Source organism: Rhinolophus ferrumequinum, chromosome 9 (assembly GCF_004115265.2).
Source record: "Rhinolophus ferrumequinum isolate MPI-CBG mRhiFer1 chromosome 9, mRhiFer1_v1.p, whole genome shotgun sequence".
NCBI classification, from domain to species: Eukaryota; Metazoa; Chordata; class Mammalia; order Chiroptera; family Rhinolophidae; genus Rhinolophus; species Rhinolophus ferrumequinum.
This window is the reverse complement of record NC_046292.1, coordinates 2,221,815-2,242,390: the sequence shown is the minus strand read 5'-3', so window position 1 is coordinate 2,242,390 and position 20,576 is coordinate 2,221,815. Positions and strand designations below refer to the sequence as shown.

At 54.4% G+C, this 20,576-nt stretch overlaps 1 protein-coding gene across 2 annotated transcripts; it reads left to right on the top strand.

The window, feature by feature from the left end:
• Positions 1 to 9,252: 9,252 nt before the first annotated feature.
• C9H1orf174 (chromosome 9 C1orf174 homolog) lies at positions 9,253 to 17,366 on the top strand. 2 transcript variants are annotated; one of them, XM_033115770.1, is made up of 4 exons: positions 9,253 to 9,381; positions 14,806 to 14,916; positions 15,836 to 16,324; positions 16,795 to 17,366. In XM_033115770.1, the coding sequence occupies exons 1-4, from the start codon at positions 9,367 to 9,369 to the stop codon at positions 16,903 to 16,905; spliced, it is 726 nt and encodes a 241-aa protein (XP_032971661.1). In that variant the 5' UTR covers positions 9,253 to 9,366; the 3' UTR covers positions 16,906 to 17,366. The 2 variants fall into 2 exon arrangements, with proteins under 2 accessions (XP_032971661.1, XP_032971662.1); XM_033115771.1 differs by lacking the exon at positions 14,806 to 14,916 and having other exon boundaries at positions 9,261 to 9,381.
• The last annotated feature ends 3,210 nt before the right edge of the window (positions 17,367 to 20,576 follow it).

The window sequence follows — 20,576 nt, the reverse complement described above, 5'->3', positions numbered from 1 at the left end:
TGCCCCTCCCCTGCCTGCCCTCCCAGCCCGCGGGCCCTCCCAGAGAGGAGGCCCCGCCTGCACTGGACTCAGGGCTGCTGCTGAGCAACTCCAGCGCCGTTTCCTGTCTCATCCTGCCCCCTGGTGTCGGGGACCCGAGACAGCAGACTCAGCTGGGTGAGGAGACCAAGGGACCGGCTTTCCAGCGGGCCACCCAACACACAGCACCCAGTCAGCACCCAGGCCCCTCTCCAGGCGCCAGGGGCTCCTCCCCTGCAGAGACCATGTGGGGGTGAAGTGAGGGGCATCTGGGTCCCAATCCTGAGGCTACCAACTCCTTGCTCTGTGGTCTTGGGCAACTTATGTTCCCGCTCCATGCCTCAGTTTCCCCAGCTGTACAGGGCTCGTAAGGTGGTTGTGAGAACCAGAGCACATAATCCACGGGATCAGTGCCAGGCAAGAGAGTTTGGGAGGTAGATGGACCTTCCGGGCCTGGACCACGGGGACCTCAAGTTGCAAGAGTCAGGGGTCCCTGACGCTGAGCAGCCTGCAAAGTTTAAAAAGCAATTGCCAGAGAAACCCCACTGGGCATCTCAAGTGAAAACATCACCGTTTGGACGGAGCGCTCTGCCCTTGGGTGTTAAATAACCACTGAATCAGGTGGCGCCATGCACGGAGCCATCAGAACTTTACCGAGCTTGACGCACATTGCTTTGCAAAACTCCAGGTAGTAAATGAACAGCAAGAACAACAACAGCTCCTTGGGGACCCAGATAATTAATCTCTCACTAGACAGGGACGTCTGGCCTCCGGTCTGGACAAACGCCAGGTCATCCGGGATCATCCCGGAGCCTCACCTGGGTCCCCACGGTCCTGGGGAGGGACGAGGCTGAGCTGCACAGCCTGGGGACCCGTTTTCGTCATCATGGAGAGACAGCGGGAGTTGTTGTACAAGTCAGTGCACTGCGGCCGCCCCTGGGCCTCCAGGCCTGGCTTCCGAGCAGCGCAAATATTAAAATGTTATCCGTGTGCCTCTCCACCGGAAGACTGCGTCCTCACAGCAATGGCATGCAAAACTTTTAGTACATTAAAAAAGTATTCCAAAGAACATTTCTCTCTCACTGAGAAAATGGCAGGGTGCCTCTTTTTTCTTTTTTTCCTGGGAGGAAAAAATGTTCCGTAAAACCTTTTTCTTTGTAATCAGGTACGTACAATAGTCATTAGTTCCAGGGGATTCAACAGAAATCAGGACAAAGAGATAAGAACGTTCTAACCAGCCTGTGAAAGGCGGAGTTACAGACCCAGCGGGACAGCATTTCACAACATTTCCTCCTCTGTGTGCGTGGAGTGGGGTACAGAATTTCATCTACCCCTTGTCCCCTGCGTTGGGGCAGTCACCTCTAAGATGTCCTGCATGACAGGGGTGTCTTTGTTTTCCTGAGGCCCTGTGTCACCTGGATAGTCCAGTAATACAATGTAGGGTGGGTGACAGCCACACTGGTGGTCTTAGGGTGGGACTGGCTGTGCCAGAAAGACCCCCCTCGTGAGTCAGCATGGGCTTTGGGTCGTGGGTAGGTGTCGCCTGGAGACTGAGATCAACAACGTAGGCAACGCATCATCCAACGATCGTCAATCATGCCTCTGGGATGGAGCCCCACCTAATAAGAACAGGGGACACTGAGGCTCAGAGAGCTTCCCTGGTCGGCAGTCTTCCACGCGTGTTGACGTGTCCTGACCCCAGGGGGAGGGGACTGTGGAAGGTCCAATCGGGGCTCTTTTCCAGACCTCTGCCCGTGCGTCTCTTCCTTTGGCTGATTTCCAGGTGCATCTTTGCCTGTGAGAAACCATAACAGTGAGGATGGCAGCTCCCAGGGGATTCTGTGATTCCTTCTAGAGGATCAGCCACCCTGAGGGTGGCCTTGGGGACCCCAAAACTTGCACTTGAAGTGAGGTCTTGTGTGAGCTATGTCCTTTAACTTTGTAGTTATTCTGAACTCTTGCTCTGTGTGTGTGTGTGTGTGTGTGTGTGTGAGAGAGAGAGAGAGAGAGAGAGAGAGAGAGAGAGAGAGAGAGAGAAACAGAACAAGAATGAGGGTCTTCCCCAGCGTCCTCATCTGCTGTAAGTCTGTACCTGGAACACTGAAGTGACATATCCCAGGCCTGGTAATTCCCAGGGGAAGGTTAGCCTCACCTTTTCCCCTCCAAGTCCATGCCAACCACATTAACTTGAAAATGTCCAGGAACTCCAGATGGCTCTGTCATCAAACCCTCCACAAGGCAGGTAGCTGCTCCTTGTCCCCGAGCCAACACCCCACGAACCGAGAGAGCCGTGTGTGGAGACCAGATTCCAGAGCAGGTCCTGCCTCGAGTGTGTGCACAGACTTTGCAAAGAAGGCAGGAGGGGGGCTTTTGCCAGAGCGAGACAAGGTGAGAGCATTTCATTAAGCAGCCGGGAGAGAGCGGGGTAGCAGGCAGGCTCGGCGAGGCACCACCTGGGAAGCAAAGTTGTGTTCACAACATCAGCTCACACCTGTTAGCTGCTGTGAAGAGACCGCAGGTAACCCTGGCCGTGCCACTTACAGTTACGTACGGTGCCATTTATCCAGCATTCGGCTGCCTTGACCTGGATCCGCTCTGGATTCTTGGGAAGCGGCCTGATGGGGACACCAGCCGTGGAAACACGAGCAGGCAGATGCCCTTCAAGGACGTCCGGGATTCCTCCGTGCGCAGGAGCCGGCTGCGTGAGCAGGGCCCGCCCATTGGCTATCTGTTCTTTGTGCCCACAGAGCAGGGCAGACCCCCACCAACCGACAGAGGGAGTGGGGGCCCTTCCGACATCCCTTAGGACCCCAGTTCACACAGAGCAGCCTTTCTCGGCCCACCTGCACACACGTGTCAGTTACGTTTTTGTGAATTAACCACCCGCCCTACTCGACACCCTCTCCCTGCCCTCAGGCCAGCACGTGGCACTGACATGGGGTTCCCCCTTCCCTCACCAAGTGTCCAAAGTCAATGCTGCTGGTGCAGAATCGCTCCAGTCCTACATGTCTCAGACCAAAGCTACGCATAATAGTGGCTTGTCTTTCAAGGGGTGGAAAGGCTGCTGGGAGGGTGACGTCGCCAGTCCTCATGCTTTCCAAGTGCCTTTGCTGCCCCCTGACAGGGTCTCTCACGGTTATTGACCACTGGGGTGAGGCGAGCACCGTGCAACATCTCCGCAGCCCAGACAAAACTCCTTCGATGTAGAATCTGAGTTCTGCGAGGCAGCAGGCGGGAACGGACCTACGAGAACGGACGGCAACGGCTCCTGGTCCTAATTGGGTCTCCGTCCGGCCAGAATGTGACATCCGTGAGAAGTGGCAGAGCCGCCACTGTGCCTTCTCCTGGGTGGCCTCCCCCGACGTCAGTGGTGGCAGGACACCTTGAACACAGACAATTCCTAAAGAACGTACCACTTCTGTGCACCGCCCACGTACCATTCCACGGCCACGGAAGGGAAAGCAACCGACAGTTAGTGATCGTCACACTGATGGGCAAGATTCCTTTCTTTGGCGGCTGTCGCCAACGTGTCACTGCTGTTTAGCCAAATGAGCCAAAAGGGTGAGGGAACCTGGGAGCGTGTGCGAGTGGGAGGCAGAAGTAAATCTGCTGTGAGGGACTAGTGTGCACAGGCCATGTCACAGTCTGCACTGCCTCTGGTCGCGTGTGATCACAAGCTGATTTCCTCTTCCACCGCCCTCCTCCCTGGAGGGCCCGGCAGCTCTCAGCACCGGGCTTTTCATCTTTGTGGTTTTCCTCCGGCCTGCCCAAAGGTTCTTAGGGAGCGGCGTTTTCTTCATCGAGCTGGAAATGTAGCCTTTTCCAGGATCTGCAAATCCCAGGCTTTGTAGTCAAAAGACACTGCAATCTGATCCCCAGCAGAGCAAGACTGTGGGCAGCCCCAAGCGACACGGCCAGTCTCTGGGGCGCTTCTGTGCCAGGGTGACGTCGGAGCTCATGGTCTCCCTGTCCTGTTCTGAGTGCGGTTTCACTCCTACCCAAATCGGTGTGTTCTTTGTGTGGAAACTGAGGCGATGGTAGCCCCCCAAGTTCAGCTGCCTGGCAGTACTTCTCTGCTAGCTTCACATGCGCCTTCTGACTCTCCAAGCCGGTCAGAGGCCCCTCTGCAGCAGGAGCCCTGCCTTCTGGTCGTCACGGCCAAGCCGCCTCAGTCGTCTGCAGTGTTTCTTACGATGCCGGAACAGCACAAAGGGTTCAGTAGATGTTTGATGAATGACGCAGTTACAGTATGCCGAGCAGTCAGTCCCTGGCTGACGGAGGTGTGTTTCCACTGGTCCAATGTCGGTGGGACGGGCGGTCTTCTAAGGATTTTCCTCTGTCTGCGTTCACATCTGACGACTTGACCAAAATGATTTTGAGTTGCTCTCAGTAAAAACAGACGCACAATTACACGTTTAGAACACACACAACTAATTGCAGATAAAAGACAGAAGTCAGGAATGGAAAGCCAAGTGAGGAAAGTCTCCATCTGTGCGCGTTGACACTTTCTACACATCTAAAGCCCCATGCCAGCGCCACTGCCTCCGGGAAGCTTTTCTGTACCAAGCTAACTTCACAGAAACCATTTCCTGGTCAACACTGATGGCCCTTTGGAACTGGTTGGCACGTTCTGACAGCTACGGCAGGAACACTGCACATCTCCCATGTGCCCTATGGGCTCCAAGCCTGCACCCTCCGTGTCCTGAAGACGCCTCAAATCTTCTAGAACTTTGGCAAATTTGTGGGGTTGGCTCCTGTGAGGAGCAAGATCTTTGCAGCAGCAGATGCGAGGCAGAAGGAGAGGGTAAGCTACTGAGGAGACTTTTATTCATGTCAATCAAAAGAGAACATTAAAACGTCGGGCTGCAAGCTTTTACTCTCTCGTCAATCAGTGCGGAAATTTATCACATATTTTTTAATAGGCTGTTTTTTTAGAGCCTTTTTAGGTTCACAAGAAAATTGAGGGGAAGGCACAGAAATGTCCCACGTACCCCCAGTTCCCACGCATGCACAGTTTGCCTCAGCATCCTCCATGAGACGGGGCATTTGTTACAGTGGATGAACTTGTGTTGACATGTCCTCGTCACCCAGCGTCCATAGCTTACACCACGGTCCCCTCTTGGCCATGTACTTTCTATGGGTTTGGGCCAGTTTACAATGACATGTAGCCACCATTATAGTGTCGTCCAGTGTATTTTCACTGCCCTAAACATCCTCTGTGCTCTGTGTATGCACCCCTCCCCACCCCCAACCTCTGGCAAGCACTGATCTTTTCAGCGTCTCCATAGTGTTGTCTTTTGCAGAATGTTACAGAGTTGGAACCACACAGTCTGTAGCCTTTTCAGACTGGCTTCTCTCACTTAGTCATATGCATGTAAGGTTCCTCCATGTCTTCTCAGGGCTTGAAAGCTTATTTCCTTTTCGTGCTGAATAATGTCCCGTTGTCTGGTTGTACATTTACTTACCCCTCCAAGCATCTTGCTTGCTTCCAAGTTGGGGAGATTTATTAATAGAGCTGCTGTAAACATCCACGTGCAGGTTTTTGTGTGGATGTGAGTGTTCAGCTGCTTTAGGTACATGCCAAGGAGTGTGATGGCTGGACCGTACAGGGAGAGCACGTTTCGTTTTGTAAGAATCGGCCCCAAATGCCTCCCCGAGTGACTGTGCCGTGTGCATCCCCACCCGCGATGAGTGACAGTTCCTGCCGCTCCACGTCCTAATGTGAGCTTTTTCTGCTTGTGGTTTTCTCTCACTTTTTGAAAAACGATCACATCTTTCTTTCAGGTATAAAGAGCCAGCACATCAGAGACAATCCCTCATTGCATAGGTCACCATCTGCTGGCAGCAGTGAGACATCGCCAGGCCACTGAACTAAAAGCACCAGAAAGGCGGGACTGGCGTCTGGCTTGAGCTCATCACTGCTGTCACCCCAGGCCTAACTCGGTCCTGGGCACACATGGCAGCTCAGCAAACATGTGAATGAATGAATGAATGAATGAATGACCCATGCTCTGGGAGGGAAGGAGAGGAGAGCAATGAGCCTACCTGCCACCATGTCCTAAAGGAAAAGTGCAGAATGCTAAAAAAGTAGAAAATGGGCAGATTTAATTTGGGGGTGGAGAGGATATCCGAGAATGTCCCCCTGAGGACAGGAGATTGAAGTTGAGCTGAGGTTTAAAGGCTAGGTTTACCAGACAAAATGTGTGTATGTGGGGCGGGAGGGGAGAAGGTTTTCCAGGCAGAGGAACCAGTGGTGTGTGCAAGGTGGGGAAGGAGCTTTGCTGCCATCTGGGGCTGAGAGGGCGCCGTGTGGACAGCAGAGGGGGCGGGCAGAGAGCAGTGGGGCCAGAGGAATCTGGAGAGGGGCAGGGGGCAACCTCACAGGGCCTTCTATACATTCATTCAACAAACGTTAACTGAGCACCTGCTACCTGGCAGGCACGGTGCTGGCCCTGACAGGTCGTATCGAGACCGCTGGTCTTGATCCTAGAAGCAGTGTGGAGGCACTAAAGAGCTTTGGGGGGGGAGGGGGTTAGGCCACTAGGCCACTAGGCCACCCGCCAAAGAGATCTGATAACTGATTACCCAGCTGCCATGGACAGTGTGGGTGAGAAGAGAACGGGGACCAGCTGTGAGGCTTTGAATCAGCAGGAATGGCTGCTGATTGGATGTGGGCAATGTGGGAGGGGAGGTCAAAGGTGGCCCTGGCTGTCAGGCCTGAGCAGCTGGACAGCTGGAAACACCAGCCACGTGACTGGGATGGGACGGGGGGAGGGGGCAGCAGAGCGTATTTGTGAACAGAGACCAAGAGCCCCCTTGGGGTGTTAAACACGGGTGCATGGGGGGCCGGGGCCACAGTGAGGCCCGCTCAAACTCAGCAGTGTTTGTGAACTGACACCGGCCATGAACAACCATAAAGCCAAAAACGGGCTTGTGGCAGTCAAGCCCCGGCTTATGAAAAGTTGGAGCTCTGACGGATTCCAAAATAAAATTGCTGAACCAACCCAGATTATTACGAAGAAAATGTCAGTGACAATGGGGCACGTTAGATATTTAATACGGTATCGCTTGGTTTTTTTTCTTAATACCGTGTTTCCCCTAAAAGAAGACCTAGCCGGACAGTCAGCTCTAATGCGTCTTTTGGAGCAAAAATTAATATAAGACCCAGTCTTATATTATATGATATCATAAGACCCACTCTTATAGTAAAATAAGACCGGGTCTTATATTAATTTTTGCTCCAAAAGACACATTAGAGCTGACTGTCCGGCTAGGTCTTCTTTTTGGGGAAACACAGTAGCTGGCAGTTATAATAGTTTCCTTTTCAAATGGATTTCTTGCCAGTCCACACTTGTCTTCCCCCTTCCGTGTGTACCATGGGAAACACCATGGGGAGAAGCACAGAAATGGGAGGTAAAAGGGTGCCACAGCCAGGTGGGGTGTGTGTGTGTGTGGTTGTGTGTGTGTGTGTGTTCACAGTAAGACTGCATGCGTCCTGTAGTCTCCCTGAAGAATCGTCTGCAGAGCTGGAAGGGCTGGCTAATCCTCACGTGCTCTCACTTTTAGGCATTAAAAAGAGGCACCACCTGTATTCCCAGCTCTGAGGGAGTCCTTCCACATGAGCAGAGAACACTGACGCGTTAGGAAGAGAGTATGTATCTCACCTCTGCTGTGAACACCGAATGGGGAACCCTCCAGCAGGACACAAGGCCGTGGCACAACATCATTCAGTTTTCAACCTTTAGTTTTCACTGGAAAACCTAATGCTCCTGACAAAACAGCCTGATTTAAATGTTCTCACCTGCAAAGAAAATCTTAGGACAAGGAGGCGGCAGTCTCACGTGTTTGCGAAGCACACGTGTGGTTGCTGAGAAGCAGCCCTGCACCGGCCGGGGGAGGCGGGTTCCTGAAGCAGTGGCCGCAGGGCAGGCTGGGGGTCCTTCAGCTCCATAAGGGCCCTGTAGCCCTACGTCCTTTAATGAGGCATACGTCTTAGAGCCCAGAGAACTGAGGGTCTAGGGTGTTGAAGGACATGGCTGGATGGCACCTTTGAAAAGTCTCAAATACTGAGGAGCAGTGACTGGGCTTTAACACACCTCCCTGGGCTGACAAGAGCCAGTATGCTGCCAGGGGCTTTGGAAACAGACCAGGTGGCCACCCACGACCTGTCCTCACTGAGGCAGAGGAGGGATGCAGAGAGTGGCACGGAGTGGAGGGGTTAGTCCCCATTGTAAACAATAATATAAATGGAGCCACTTTAAAAGGGAGCTGGAGCTGCCATGCAAGTAACCTTTGCACTAGGCCCAAGTTCGTGTCCCAGAGAACTGTCTGCAAAGATCACAAGCAGGAAGATATTCTAACTGATGGGCTGATGACACTCGGACTGAAAATGTAAAACATTGTTTAGAATTAAGGGCACTATGTTAGCTTGTTTGCACCAATAGCAATGCCTTCCTTGTACTGATGTACTTGTTCCCTTCCCTTTGTCATGAACACCCCGTGCGTCTGTCTCCTAACCGGAACACTGTTTCGGATTCTGCCTGAATCAGTGCTTCCCAAACGGCTATTCTTCGATCTCAAATAAATGTTTGTTGCCTCTCACTTCAAAAGGTAACACCAAGGAGAATATCCCCATTACTAGGGGAGTCGGCCAGTTACAGGAAGTGGTCAGCTATCGTCCTTTCTACCAAAGGTGCAGAGAAAGGGGACAGGGTCTAAGGCTGGAGTTCATTCCTGCAAACATACTGGGATCCTCGGCCAGGCCCCTCCCAACACCACCCTGCAGGGCCCCCAGGGACGGGCCTGCTTGCAAGTAGGGTGCAATGAAACCCACCCCATGCAGCGTGCAGCTCCGTCCTTGGCAGAGAGGGAGGAGGCCCTCCCGCCAGGCTCCATCAGCCAGAAATGCAGAACCACGCCAGGCTCAAGGTCTGACCGCCAAGGGAAGGCATCCTCCAGGACAGACGGACGCCAGCACCGCTGAAGGCGCTCAGAAAGCATGGGCCGGAAAGACCGCCATGGAGACTCACACCCTCCCCTCCTCCAGACACGCGGCCAGAGACTTCGAGGGAGGTGCCCCTCACAAACATGGCCGCCATCCCGGAAACGTGGCCGCCTCAGAGGCAACGGAAGTACCCCTCACAAACATGGCCGCCGCCCCGCCCACTACGTATAGGGCCCGCCTTGTTGGGTCACATGCCTGGGGATCCCGCACTGTGATTGGCCAATCCTCTGGTGACGTCAGATGCCACAGCGCGGGTCGAGGGCCGTGAGGTTGCTGCTCGGTGGTAAAGCGCTAGGCCGGAGCACGGGGGCGTTGCTGGGGGCGGCAGCGTGCCTCTCACACTCATGAGGAGCCGCAAGGTGAGGGCGCCGAGGCGGGGCGGGAGCTGTGCGGGGCGAGGCGAGGGCACCGGCCGCCGGGTGCGTGGGGAGCTGAGGGGGGGCCACGGGACGCGGCGGCCGAGCTCCCAGGCCACGCCCCCGGGAAGGGGGCTCCCTCTCCGGAACTGGTCTGGACCCCGGGCGTTTCCGGTGCTGTCAGGCCAGGGTTCACGTTCTGCTGCCACCCCCCAAGCCCGGGATCCCTCGGCACGTGACCTCAGTTTGTACCCAGTTACCTCAGTGCGAAGTGGGGTGATGTGGGTCCCCGCCAGGCGGTGGTGAGGGTTGAGGGGCGCCCGTGCCTGGCACTCGGTGACCGGTGACGTGTGTGAGCGAGGGCCGGGGACGGGGACACAAATCCCCCTGACGGGAGGGCCAGCTGGTGGCCTCCTGAGTGACGGGAGCTGCAGCTGCGCTCTCCCGGTTTGCGCGGCAGGAATGACGTCCAACTGCTGCTCCTGTTTGTAGCTGTGAGCCTCGGGGTGTCTCCTCGGCGGCACGGACTTGGGGCTCGTGTGCGGCGGTGGTTTGTTCCAGTCCCGCGTCCTGCCTGCGCATTGAATGGTCCGGTCCCTGCGCAGCCAGTGGTTCTGACAGTGGGGTGCGCACGTGCCATTTTACTTTTGTTTCCTTCATACTGTCTCTGTTGTGTTTTCTTCCGCTCCGCACTTAAATGGGCGAAGTGAATGTTTTCTACTTGGGCGTGTGGATGGAATGATTTTTTTCACTGTTTAAAAACGTTTCTTTCCCGTTGTTCTTCTCGGTTTCGCCTATACATTGTAACTTAGCAGAATCAGCGTCAGGTCTGCCCTGGCTCCATCCCAGACGTTAGAAATTGGTGCTCCGCTGTAGCTCTGTTTTCTTTCTTTACCCACTTTTTGGGTGTGTTGTTGTAAATATTACACCTGTTGTTACACACCCAGTAATGCACCGTCGTGGTTATTTTACCCTCTGTAGTCATTTTCTTAGCCCAAACTAGCCTCGCTCCCCCTCCCCACCTCCTTCATGTTGTTCTTGGCAAATATACCACATTTCTATATACATTGTATACATGTTGTCTGTGGTTTCTTTTTGTATCAGTAAAGGGAAGGAGATACTATTCATTTCAGCTGTCTTCTGTAAGGACATAATTGCATTGACTGGTGCTCTCTTTTTTTCCTGGGGGTTTGAGTTGCCCTCTGGGAGGGCTTGCTTTCAGCCTAAAGAACTTCCTTCCGTATTTCTGGTAAGGTGGGTCTGTCCGCTGGCAACAGTTTCTCTCAGTTCCTCTTTATCTGGAAGTGTCTATTTTGCCTTCATTTTTGAAGGAGAGCTTTGCTGGATTATAGGATTCTTGGTTGACAGTCTTTTTCTTGGAGAACTTTCAATATGTTTGCGTATTACTCACTGTGGTCTGGCCTCCACTGTTTCTGCTGATCGGGCAGACCGGTCTGCTGATAAGGCTTCTCTTGTAAGTAAGGAGTCTTTGTCCTCTTGCTGCTTTTCAGGTTTTCCCCCTTGTCTTTGACTTTCAGCATTTTTTACAATAACATGTCTGTTTGTGGATCTCTTTACATTTATCCTACTTGGAATTCAGTTGTTTGAGATTCTTGGATGTGTAGGTGGTTGTTTTTAATACATTTGGGGGAGTTTTCAGCCATTATTTCTTTGAATATCCCTTCTGCTTTTCTCTGCCCTCTTTTTTGAGTCTATCATTACACGTAAATTGGTTCACTTATGTCTGACATTTCTCTAAGATGCTTCATTTTCTTCATTTTTCTCTCTCTCTATTCTTCAGCTTGCATAGCTATCAGTCTGTCTTCAAGTTCACCTGTTCTTATTCTGTCAGTTCATGTCTGCTGTTGAGCTCCTCTAGTGAATGTTTTGTTTCAGTTATACTTTTCAACTACGGAATTTGCACTTGGTTTGTTTTTATACTTTCTATCTTTTTATTGGTATTCTCTATGTGCTGCCTCATTGTCATCAAATCCTTCTTTACTTCTTTAATCATGGTTTCTCTTATCTCTTGAACATGTTTGTAAAGCTACTTTGAAGTCTTCTGCTAACTCCAACATCTGCTCACTCACAGGCAGTTGGGTTGCCTGCTTTTATTCCAGTGTATGGGTCTACCTTCTTGTTTCCTCGCATGCTTTGTAATTTTTTTGGTGTTGCAAACTGGACGTTTTAGATACTATAGCAACTCTGGGTACTGGTGTCCCCCCCCCCCCCAGGGCTTGTTATTGTTAATATGCTTTTTTATTTGTCTAGTGACAGGTGGATTATTCTGTTAGCGTCCCTTTCCCCTCCCCCAGTGTAAAGCTCTGACGGTGGGTATGCCCCCAGTCACCCTGGGGTGACAGTGCTTTTACGGGGCTCTCTTCCTCCTTTCTCTGACCACACCCAGCTGTTACACTCCGTTAATGGCCAGCTGATTGTTCAGTGACCTGGGGCATAAGTTGCTCTACAAACTAATCCAGTCAAGCTCTGGCTTCTTTTGAGGAATAGTTTCTAAGGTCAGTGTCTGATATTTGTTCTGACCCCAGGGGGGCTCCTCCAGCTGTGTTATTCCCTGGACCGCTCCTGAGGACTCAGTTTATCTTGCTTCTCCTCCCAGCTGCCTTCACTCACAACCTCCATTGTTCTTGAGAGCCCCCTGCTGCAAATGAAGTCAGTTCCTCTGGGAAGAGCTTAAGAGCCTTCTGTTGTGATGCCTGCCTCTCCCCGGGCAAAATCTCTGAGTTAGGGCTCTGTAATGCTGGGGACCGGACAGGCTTCTCTGTATGACACCCCTGCTCTAGGGGCTGAGTGCTCAGGGGAAGGAGAGCAGTGGCAGCAGCCTGAGATCTGCTGGGCTTGCCTCTCCTGGCCTGGAACCACTGCCTCCCAAGCAGGGGCAAGGGTGATGCGCCCCGTCTCAGTGCCCTGTGCCCACGGTGGAGCCTCGCTCTGGTCCACGAGGGGGTCTGGGCAGGAGGGAGCCGCCTCCTCTCAACCACACTCACTCGGGACTTAGCCTCACATGAAATGGGATGAGAGAAGGATGAGAAGTGCTCCCCTGGGAAGAAAGGCCTGGACTGGGGTGGCGGGTCCTGTGTCCTTGGCTGTGGCCGTCTGGAGTTCAAATACCTGGAGTTCGTGCCTTTGTTCCCGAGTTTTTATAGCTGTTTGTGAGTAACTTTCCTAAGTTGCTGTTTGCCCGTAAGACCATGTCCAAAGGTTTTACATACGGTAGTTGTTGTTTTCAATACTTTCCCCCAGTTTGACTGGGGAGACGGTCAGAGGAACCCCTCGTGCTGTCATGTTGGGAGTCAGTTGTCTCCATCCCACTTTGGGAAGCCACGTTTTTGCTTTTGCCGGCCCAGTTGGTAACCAGTCTGCTTGGGAAGAGGAAGACCTCGGTGGTGGAAAGTTCTTCCTTTAGGGATCGTTTCCATGGAAGCAACCAGGCCATCCAGCTGAAGAGCAACAGCTCTCCAAGTTAGGAAAAGGTACTAGGTTCTTGACATTTTGGAGCTGCCACCGCCGAGGTGGGTGGCTTTACCCATGATGACACGGAAGCCAAAAAGGGGTCTCCCAGACTTGGCTCTCGCAGATCTAAAGCAGACGACGGATAGCCTTCTCAGCACCTCTGACAGTCACAGCCCCCGGGCCTCCGCCACACCTGCCGAGTTTACCTCTGCGCAGGGACAGGAGAGCTGGGCACTGACCGGCGCCCCATGGGGCCTGTTGCCCCCTGAGATTTTGGAGCCACTGCTTCAAAGGTTATGATGGAAATCACCCAGAAGCACACTGCTGCTAAGAAGGGCCTGGAGGGTCTGGAACCACAGAGCCACCGGCAGGCTCTCTGTTCAGCCCCTCCGTGAGCAGCGGGCAGTGCCATTTTGGGGGGAGCGCGAGTGACGGAGCAGGTGAGAGGACTTTGAAGCAGACATCACTTGTGTGACGTCCAACAGGTTCCTCACCCAAGTCGTCCTCACCTAAGATGGGGACACCGCTCCTTCCAAAGCTGTTCGGCAGCACAGTGGCAGCCGCCATCAGGCCCCCTAAAGGACAGAGTCCATGTACAAAAATGTTTGCAGGAGGACTCGTAACGGGGCCGAGGAGAGTCGGTGGCTTCCTGGGACTAAATGGTCCATTGCTGTGATGGGTGTGAGAGTGCTGCTGAGGAAGCTGGTAGGGCTTTATCCCAGTGAGACCGATGTACACGGCCTCTGTGGGCTGGGCTCCTTCGCTGTGACTGTCACCACACCACTGCCAACGCCCTGTCAGCAGGCCCCTGCCTTTGCCACCGTGCAAGTCGGGGCCCGGCCCCCACGGCAGTGGGGGGCCTGCCACGCTTTGTCCGGGCTGCACCTGCTTCTCCTGTTGAAATGCCTCCGGAACTGGCGGGGTACCACAGCCTTGGCAAGCTGCCACCTCCAGGGGCCTCGGTCGCCGTGGGCTGCGGGTCTGGGCGGCTGAGGTGCCACTGTGATGCTTTCTAAGCTGCTGCTGGCCTCTCTGGTCTGTTTCCTCTGCGGAGCGTGCGGCCCTTCATTCGTCCCCCTCGGGGCTCCCTGTTGCAGGGCCTTCGCGCCCTCGGCTCTGAAGCCCGTCGCCTGCAGCATCTGTCCCTCCTGACTCTGCTTTTCACCGCTCGCTGCTGTCAGGTTTTCTGAGTGTGTGTGGTTTCCGTTCTGGATGGAGAAAAGGAATTCGTGGGAAAGCTGACGAAATTCACACCAGGTCTGCGTTTAGTTACCAGCGTCGGCCCCGCGCTGACGGATGTACCGTGGTTGTTCCGCGTTGGGGACGCTGGGTGATGCATACACAGGGACTCCCTGTACTACACACCGAGAGTTACTCCCGAATAAAATGATTTAAGGTTCGTTATTCTAGTGAGCTCCTTTTCTTGGTAGGAAACGTTCCTTTGCCCCCGGAGTGAAATGGAGGCGGACCAGTGTGTTCGTGTTGGGAGTGATGGGGCCGACGTTAACTGCTTCAGATGATGGAGTCAGGACTGTTCCCACCTATACCTTGAGGAGCCGTAGGAGGGGGTGTCCTGTGTTTCATGTGACCTTTTATCAGGAACTTGACACCATGCAGGAGTTTGAGAAGCTTCTGAGGGAGGATACGTGCTGCTTACTCTAAACACATTTGAAGCTGACTCAGTATCTAGGAGCTTCTAAATGGAGGCTCCTCGGAGCGTATGAGGTCAGGAGGACGAACACCCCAAGCTCCCAAGACAGTGGAAGGAGGAGATCTTGCCCGTGGAACTCGCAGTTTTGTTTGAATTGGCACATGTAGGTCACAGGTGTCCTCCGTGATGGTGATGAAGACGTGGGGGTGGGGGGACCGGCGTCGGCTTGTCCTCACTTAGGCGACCTCCAGCCCGCGCGGTGTCCCGCGGGAGCGCCGTCTGACCGGCCTTTGCCTCTGGTCCAGCTCACAGGTGGAGTGCGGGCTTCAGCGCGCCTGCGGGCCCGGACTTGTGCCGCCAGTTCGGCCTCCGTGCAGGAAGTCAGCACCGCCACGTCCGCCCGGACGGTATGTCAGGTGAGCTGCGTTCCACGAAGACCCACGGTCTTGACCCGGGTGACCATTTTCATACAGAATTTCACTCCGAGATGTGCCGTGTTAGAAACCAGCATTGCTCATATGGCAGAGGACAGGGTGGCAGTGCCGTACGTGTCAGCAGAGACACGTTACTTTCCAATCCAGGGCTCTGCTTTCCGAGGGTTTGCCCCCCGTCGGGCGTGTATCCCAGGCCCCGTCTCAAGGTGCACTTTGCTAGTCATTCTCCTTCATTCTCATCACGCAGCCTCTTGCATGATGTTGGCATGGTGCCATCTTGTTCCCTGCCAAAGGCTTTAAGAGAACGGCAGAGAGGGCCAGGGACAGGTGCCCCTGTGTCACCTTTCCGTGTAATGGGCAATGCGCTGTGGGTGCCCTGCAGGCCACGCCCCGATGTTGCTGGAAGGCCAGTCGGCCCTGCCGAGCCACGGCTCAGGTCTGGTTGGGACTTGGCTGCAACCAGCCGCCGGCAGCCGCACAGTGTGCAGCGTGTTGAAACTGTGCTGCAGTCACCTCAGCGACGTTTGTCCACACCCGCCCTGGACCATAAAGCCGGGTCCCTGCCTTCACGTAGCCTACATTCCAGCAGAAATGAATGGAAACTGGATTTTTGTCACAGCTGTAGAATCTGTCAGCACATGCCTCTGAATTTGCCTCGGGACATACAGCAGCCCTACTGAAGGACAGGTGTGGAGCAGCGTTGGGTGTCCACATCCTCTCCCAGCTGCCCCTCTGGTGGCAGTGAAACGGCCCTGCCAGCCCTGCCACAGAAGTAGTGCTTCAGCGTCTGCATCGTTGAAGATGTGTAAAAAGCTAGCCTCTGGGTTCAGACCACTTTATTTGCCAACCACTTCTTAATCCTGGTTGTCTGCTTTTCCCTGACGTTTTTCTTTCTTAACAGACTTCCTCGTCACACAAAGCTGCCGACAGACGAATTTCCAAGAAGTTCAAGTATGACAAAGGTCATCTTGTGAAATCAGAGTTACAGAAACGAGTCCCTAAGGCCGACAGTGCTGCTTTGTCCGAGGCACCACCGGAGACCTCTTGTAAAAATGAGCCTCTGGAGTTTGCCGAAGGTGGCCCGGTGCCCCCAGAAAAGGAAGCCGGTGTTTCTGGACCACCGGACACGGCAGGCCTCCTCCTCGGCCACTGCACAGGTGGGAGTGACACTTGCTCAGCAGAGACTGAAGACGGCCTTTCCTTGCCAAAGTGTGGTGCCCTTCCCGAAAGAAAGTCTGACAGCAGCCCTGCCGCGTGGGAGGAGCCCACACCCGAGGTGGGCCAGGTCCCAACGGCCCCACTTCAAATGGACAGCAGCGTCTTTCTGGATGACGACAGCAGTCAGCCGATGCCAGTGAGTCGGTTCTTTGGGAACGTGGAGCTCATGCAGGTAAGACTGGGGCGCCTTCCCTCCCGGGGTGCTCCCCAGGGGCTGCACTGGCACGTGACCACGTGCAAACACGACCTCAGCAAAGTCAGCGGCCAGTAAAGAATGGTAACCCAGGATGAGGGAACAAAGCGCCACTCGCTGGGGGCACGCCCCCCTCTCCCAGGCTGGGGCCGCTGGTGGCGCTGGTGGCGACTCCACCGTAGCCTCGGTGTGGGTGGGCTGCCCTGGATGTGTGTCTGGACCTCACTGCAGGGTCACGGACTTGTGTTTGGCTCTGTGACTGGCTGCCCCACACTCGGGGCTGTCTTTGGTGTTCCCCCATCTCTCCCTTGGTGTGCAATTTGTCCTCATCCAGAGAGCGGTGCTGTGACTCTGCCCCCACATTCCGCAGAGCGGGGAGGTGGGTGAGCGTCTGCAGGTGCTAAGGCAGCGGGTTGTTCGCGACTGAAGTGAATGTTCTCTCCCCCAAGGACCTCCCGCCAGCGTCTTCCTCTTGTCCTTCAGTGAGCAGACGAGAATTCCGGAAAATGCATTTCAGAGCCAAAGATGAGGAAGAGGAGGAGGAGGATGCAGAAATGTAGGGAATAAAGTACGACGAGTCATTTGCAGACGCAGTGCAGTTAATCATTTGACATTTGAGCAAATTACGGCATTTGTGTAAAATTTATCCCCAAAAGGACGTGTCCTTAATCAGACTTCAGAACTGACCCCGAACACGGGGGGGATTTACGTCTGAACCGAAACCTTGGTGGAGGGTGGAAAGCTGCCGCTTTGTTTGCAGGTCTTGGCTTCTGTCCGCCCAGTGGAGACGTTTGCATTGGCCCAAGGGACGGGGTTAAATCACAAACACTTGCAAGAAGCTTCATGGCTGAGCTCTTTAGTTAGATGATGTGCACGTTTGTTCCCTTAGGGAAACTTGATCCGTCTTGGGATGTACTCAGCGGCAGGTCTTAAAGACCTCTATTTCTGTATATGAAGCTAACGTCTCCCTTGGAATTTTGCAAAATGCACATGAGAAGAAATAAAATATATTTTGAAAGTATGTTTTAAAAAGTTGTGCGCGTATGTCCCTGAAGCTGCATTTGTTTCTGAACTGTTTGTGAGTCAAGTAGAGGACATGTGTCCTGCCCCGCCTCGTCCCCGTGAGGCCGGAGCTGCAAAGCCTTGAGTGCAGCCCCCGGCTGAGCGCTCAGGCTGTGGGCCTGGGGGGACGTGGACCCCGGACCCCCTCTCGTTCAGGGGTCTTCAACACATTCCTCACCCGGGTGGTAGGGAGGTGAGGTGCCATCTGTGGTCTTCTCCACAGTTCCAGCTCTGCCAACCCCTGGAGTTTCCTAAGTGTTCACAGTGGCTTTTGTTATGTTAATGAGGTGACTTTGGGACCCCACCCAAGGGTGGGGGCTGGTTGCCAGGCCAACCAACTAAGTGGTTAGAAGGTTGGGACACTGAGTCCCACCCCTGGACCGTCAGGCCTGGGAGAGGGGCTGGAGGTTGACTCAATGGCCATGATTTAGCCAATCATGACTGTCATGAAGCCACAGTAAAAACCCAGGACGACTCGTTGGTCCTGTTCGTCAGAGCTTCCGGGTTGGTGAACACGTGGATTCGGGAGCGTGGTGTGCCTAGAGAAGGCACAGAAGCTGCTCGTCCTGTTCCACACACCTGGCCCTGTGCATCTCTCCTGTCTGGCTGTTGCTGAGTTACAACCTTTGACTATAAACCAGTAACACGTTTCTCGGAGCCGTGCTAGCGGCAGCGAGGGCTGTGCTCTCCTCCATGGGGCAGTGTCACCGGGCCCAGCTGCCCTGCCACAGACTACATTTCCCAGCCCCCCTTGCGTCAAGGAGCACCGTGTGATATATTCTTGCCAGTGGGTGGAAACACTCTGTAATGTTGGTCTTCGCAAAATGACACCCAATCGTGTGCCACATACAGGACGGTGGTCCCATCAGATTATAATGGAGCTGAAAATGTCCTATCATCAGTGACGTCGTAGCCATCATGACGTCGTAGCCATCATAACGTCATAGCACAACGCAGCCCACTCGGGTGTGTGTGTGTGTGTGTGTGTGGGTGGGTGCTGGTGTAAACAGACCTAGTGCACTGCCTGCCATGTAACCGTCTAGCACATGCGTGTGTGTCCAGTACCTAACAGTTGATGGTGATGTTAAATGTATTAACCGTTCTACACTGTTCACCCTGATTTTACAGTGGACTCTTCCTGCTTATAAAACACTTGGCTGCTGCCTCATCCTTCTCGTGTTTACCGTGTCTCGTGATGGCATCATTTTCTCTTGTGCTGGACGTAATCTCGGGTCGTTTTCTGCCGTGACGGGCTTTGCAGGCTCGTAGCTCAGGAGCAGTAGGCTGTACCACACAGCCTAGGCATGTAGTGGGCTCTGCCCTCCAGGTTTGTATAAGTGCCTCTGTGATGTCCACACGACGACGAAGTCCCCAAACGGTACATTTCTCAGAACGAACGCGTCCCGGCTCAGCGGGGAGTAGACAGGACTTGTGGATGCCTCCTCTAAGTATATCCCTGCAGCGCTGTATTTCCTGCTCCCTACGTCTGCGTAGGGAGCGCTAAGGCCAGCCTCAGGCTCTGTGATTCACGGGACTCAGGAAAGCCGATACACTCACGGCCACAGTTTATTACAGGGAAAAGGCACAGGGGCAGGTGAGGCCCAGGAGGAGCCAGCACGAGCTTCCTGAAGTCTGCAGTGTGTCAGGGACACAGGACATGAGATGACACTAAAACGTGCCCACCAGGGACTCTCGCCCGGGCCTTGGGGTCCGGGTGTTGTTGGGGGCCAGCCACATAGGCTCAGAGCACCCCTGTGAGGCCCTCATCTGCTGGACCCCAGCCCCACCCCACTCCAGGTCACTGGTACAGTGGGGCCTGGGCTCGGTTTCCCCAGGAGTCAAGGGCAGTGTGCACACAGGCTTTGTGAAGTGAATGGGAACGGGGGAGGGTTTAGGAAGTCAGGCCCCTCCCCAAATCCTTTCAGGGACCTGCAGAGCATTTGGGAATGAAACCCGCCCCTGCCCCTGGCCTCAGTTTGCAGCCATCTGGACACTCGCCTCATTGAAGCCCCTCCGCTGGGCACACCTTTAGCCACAGTGGCTCTTCTCGGGACTAACGCCCGGCTCTTGGAATGGCCGTCTCCCTCCTCATGCCTCCCTGTGCGTAAGTGGTCTCTGCCCTTGCCCGCCATCCTGCACCCTTTGCTCCTTCCCAGCTCCCAGCAGGGGCTGTGGTCTGGGGTCTGGGGTCTGGGAGTCATGGCACTGCAGCAGGCTGAACCGTGACAGTCACCCACGGGGCTTGTCCCTGCGAAGCACATTCTGGCCACCGGGGCCCTCCGGCAGTGGGTGACCTCGTGCCTGCATCTCACAGGAGCCTCCCCCCACCGCCAGCTCCAAGACCTCCCCTCCTTGTGCTGAGAAGGCACAGACCACAAACCCATATTTTGCAAAGAGGTTCAGCTACCTAATCTAATTTGGGTGACATAACTCCTGACGGGTGACCCCGCCAAGTCTACAACCAGCACCCGTGGCCGAGGGCTCAGAAGCAAGCAGGAAACAACAAAACGCTGCAACCAGGGGAGCCTTGGGAGTCCTCAGTTTCCTCTGAGCAGAGCCTCAGCGAGCTTGGCTCTCAGCTTCCCGCCGCCTGCAGAAATGAAACTGCAGAGCAGGAAGATGCGGGGGGCGAGGTACAGGAGCTGAGAGCCGTGGGGCAGCCGCCAAAAGCCCTCCTAGTAGTCAGCTCCCGAGCCCAGTGACGGGAGTGGCACCGGCGCGGCTGGGCTGGGCGAGGCGCCCTCCGCTCTGCTGAGACAGCGGTCAAGAAAGCGAATCATGAAGATGCGCTGCAGAAGTTGCACTTCCGGGCCTGGAAGGTGGACCAGCCATTCCCCAAACTCGCGGTCTCAGGGGGAGGGACCTCGGAGGCTCCTTGACAGATGGGGTCTGTGAGCTCCAGAGACGGGCATGTGCCTGGGGACCTGGGAAGAGGGCGCCCCTCGGCCCGGACGCCCTGATCCGACAGGTAGACACGGCATGGCAAGGTGAGCCTTACCAACATTCCTCACAGAACAGGCTCAATGTAAGGTATTTCTACATTTCGGTGAAGAAAATGCAACGGGAGGGGGGTTAGGATTTTTTTAAATCATTGACCCCGTCTTTTTATCTTTATTTTCATCATTTTCAATGAGTGCAAACTTTTTTTGACATGTCTATTTATGAAAAA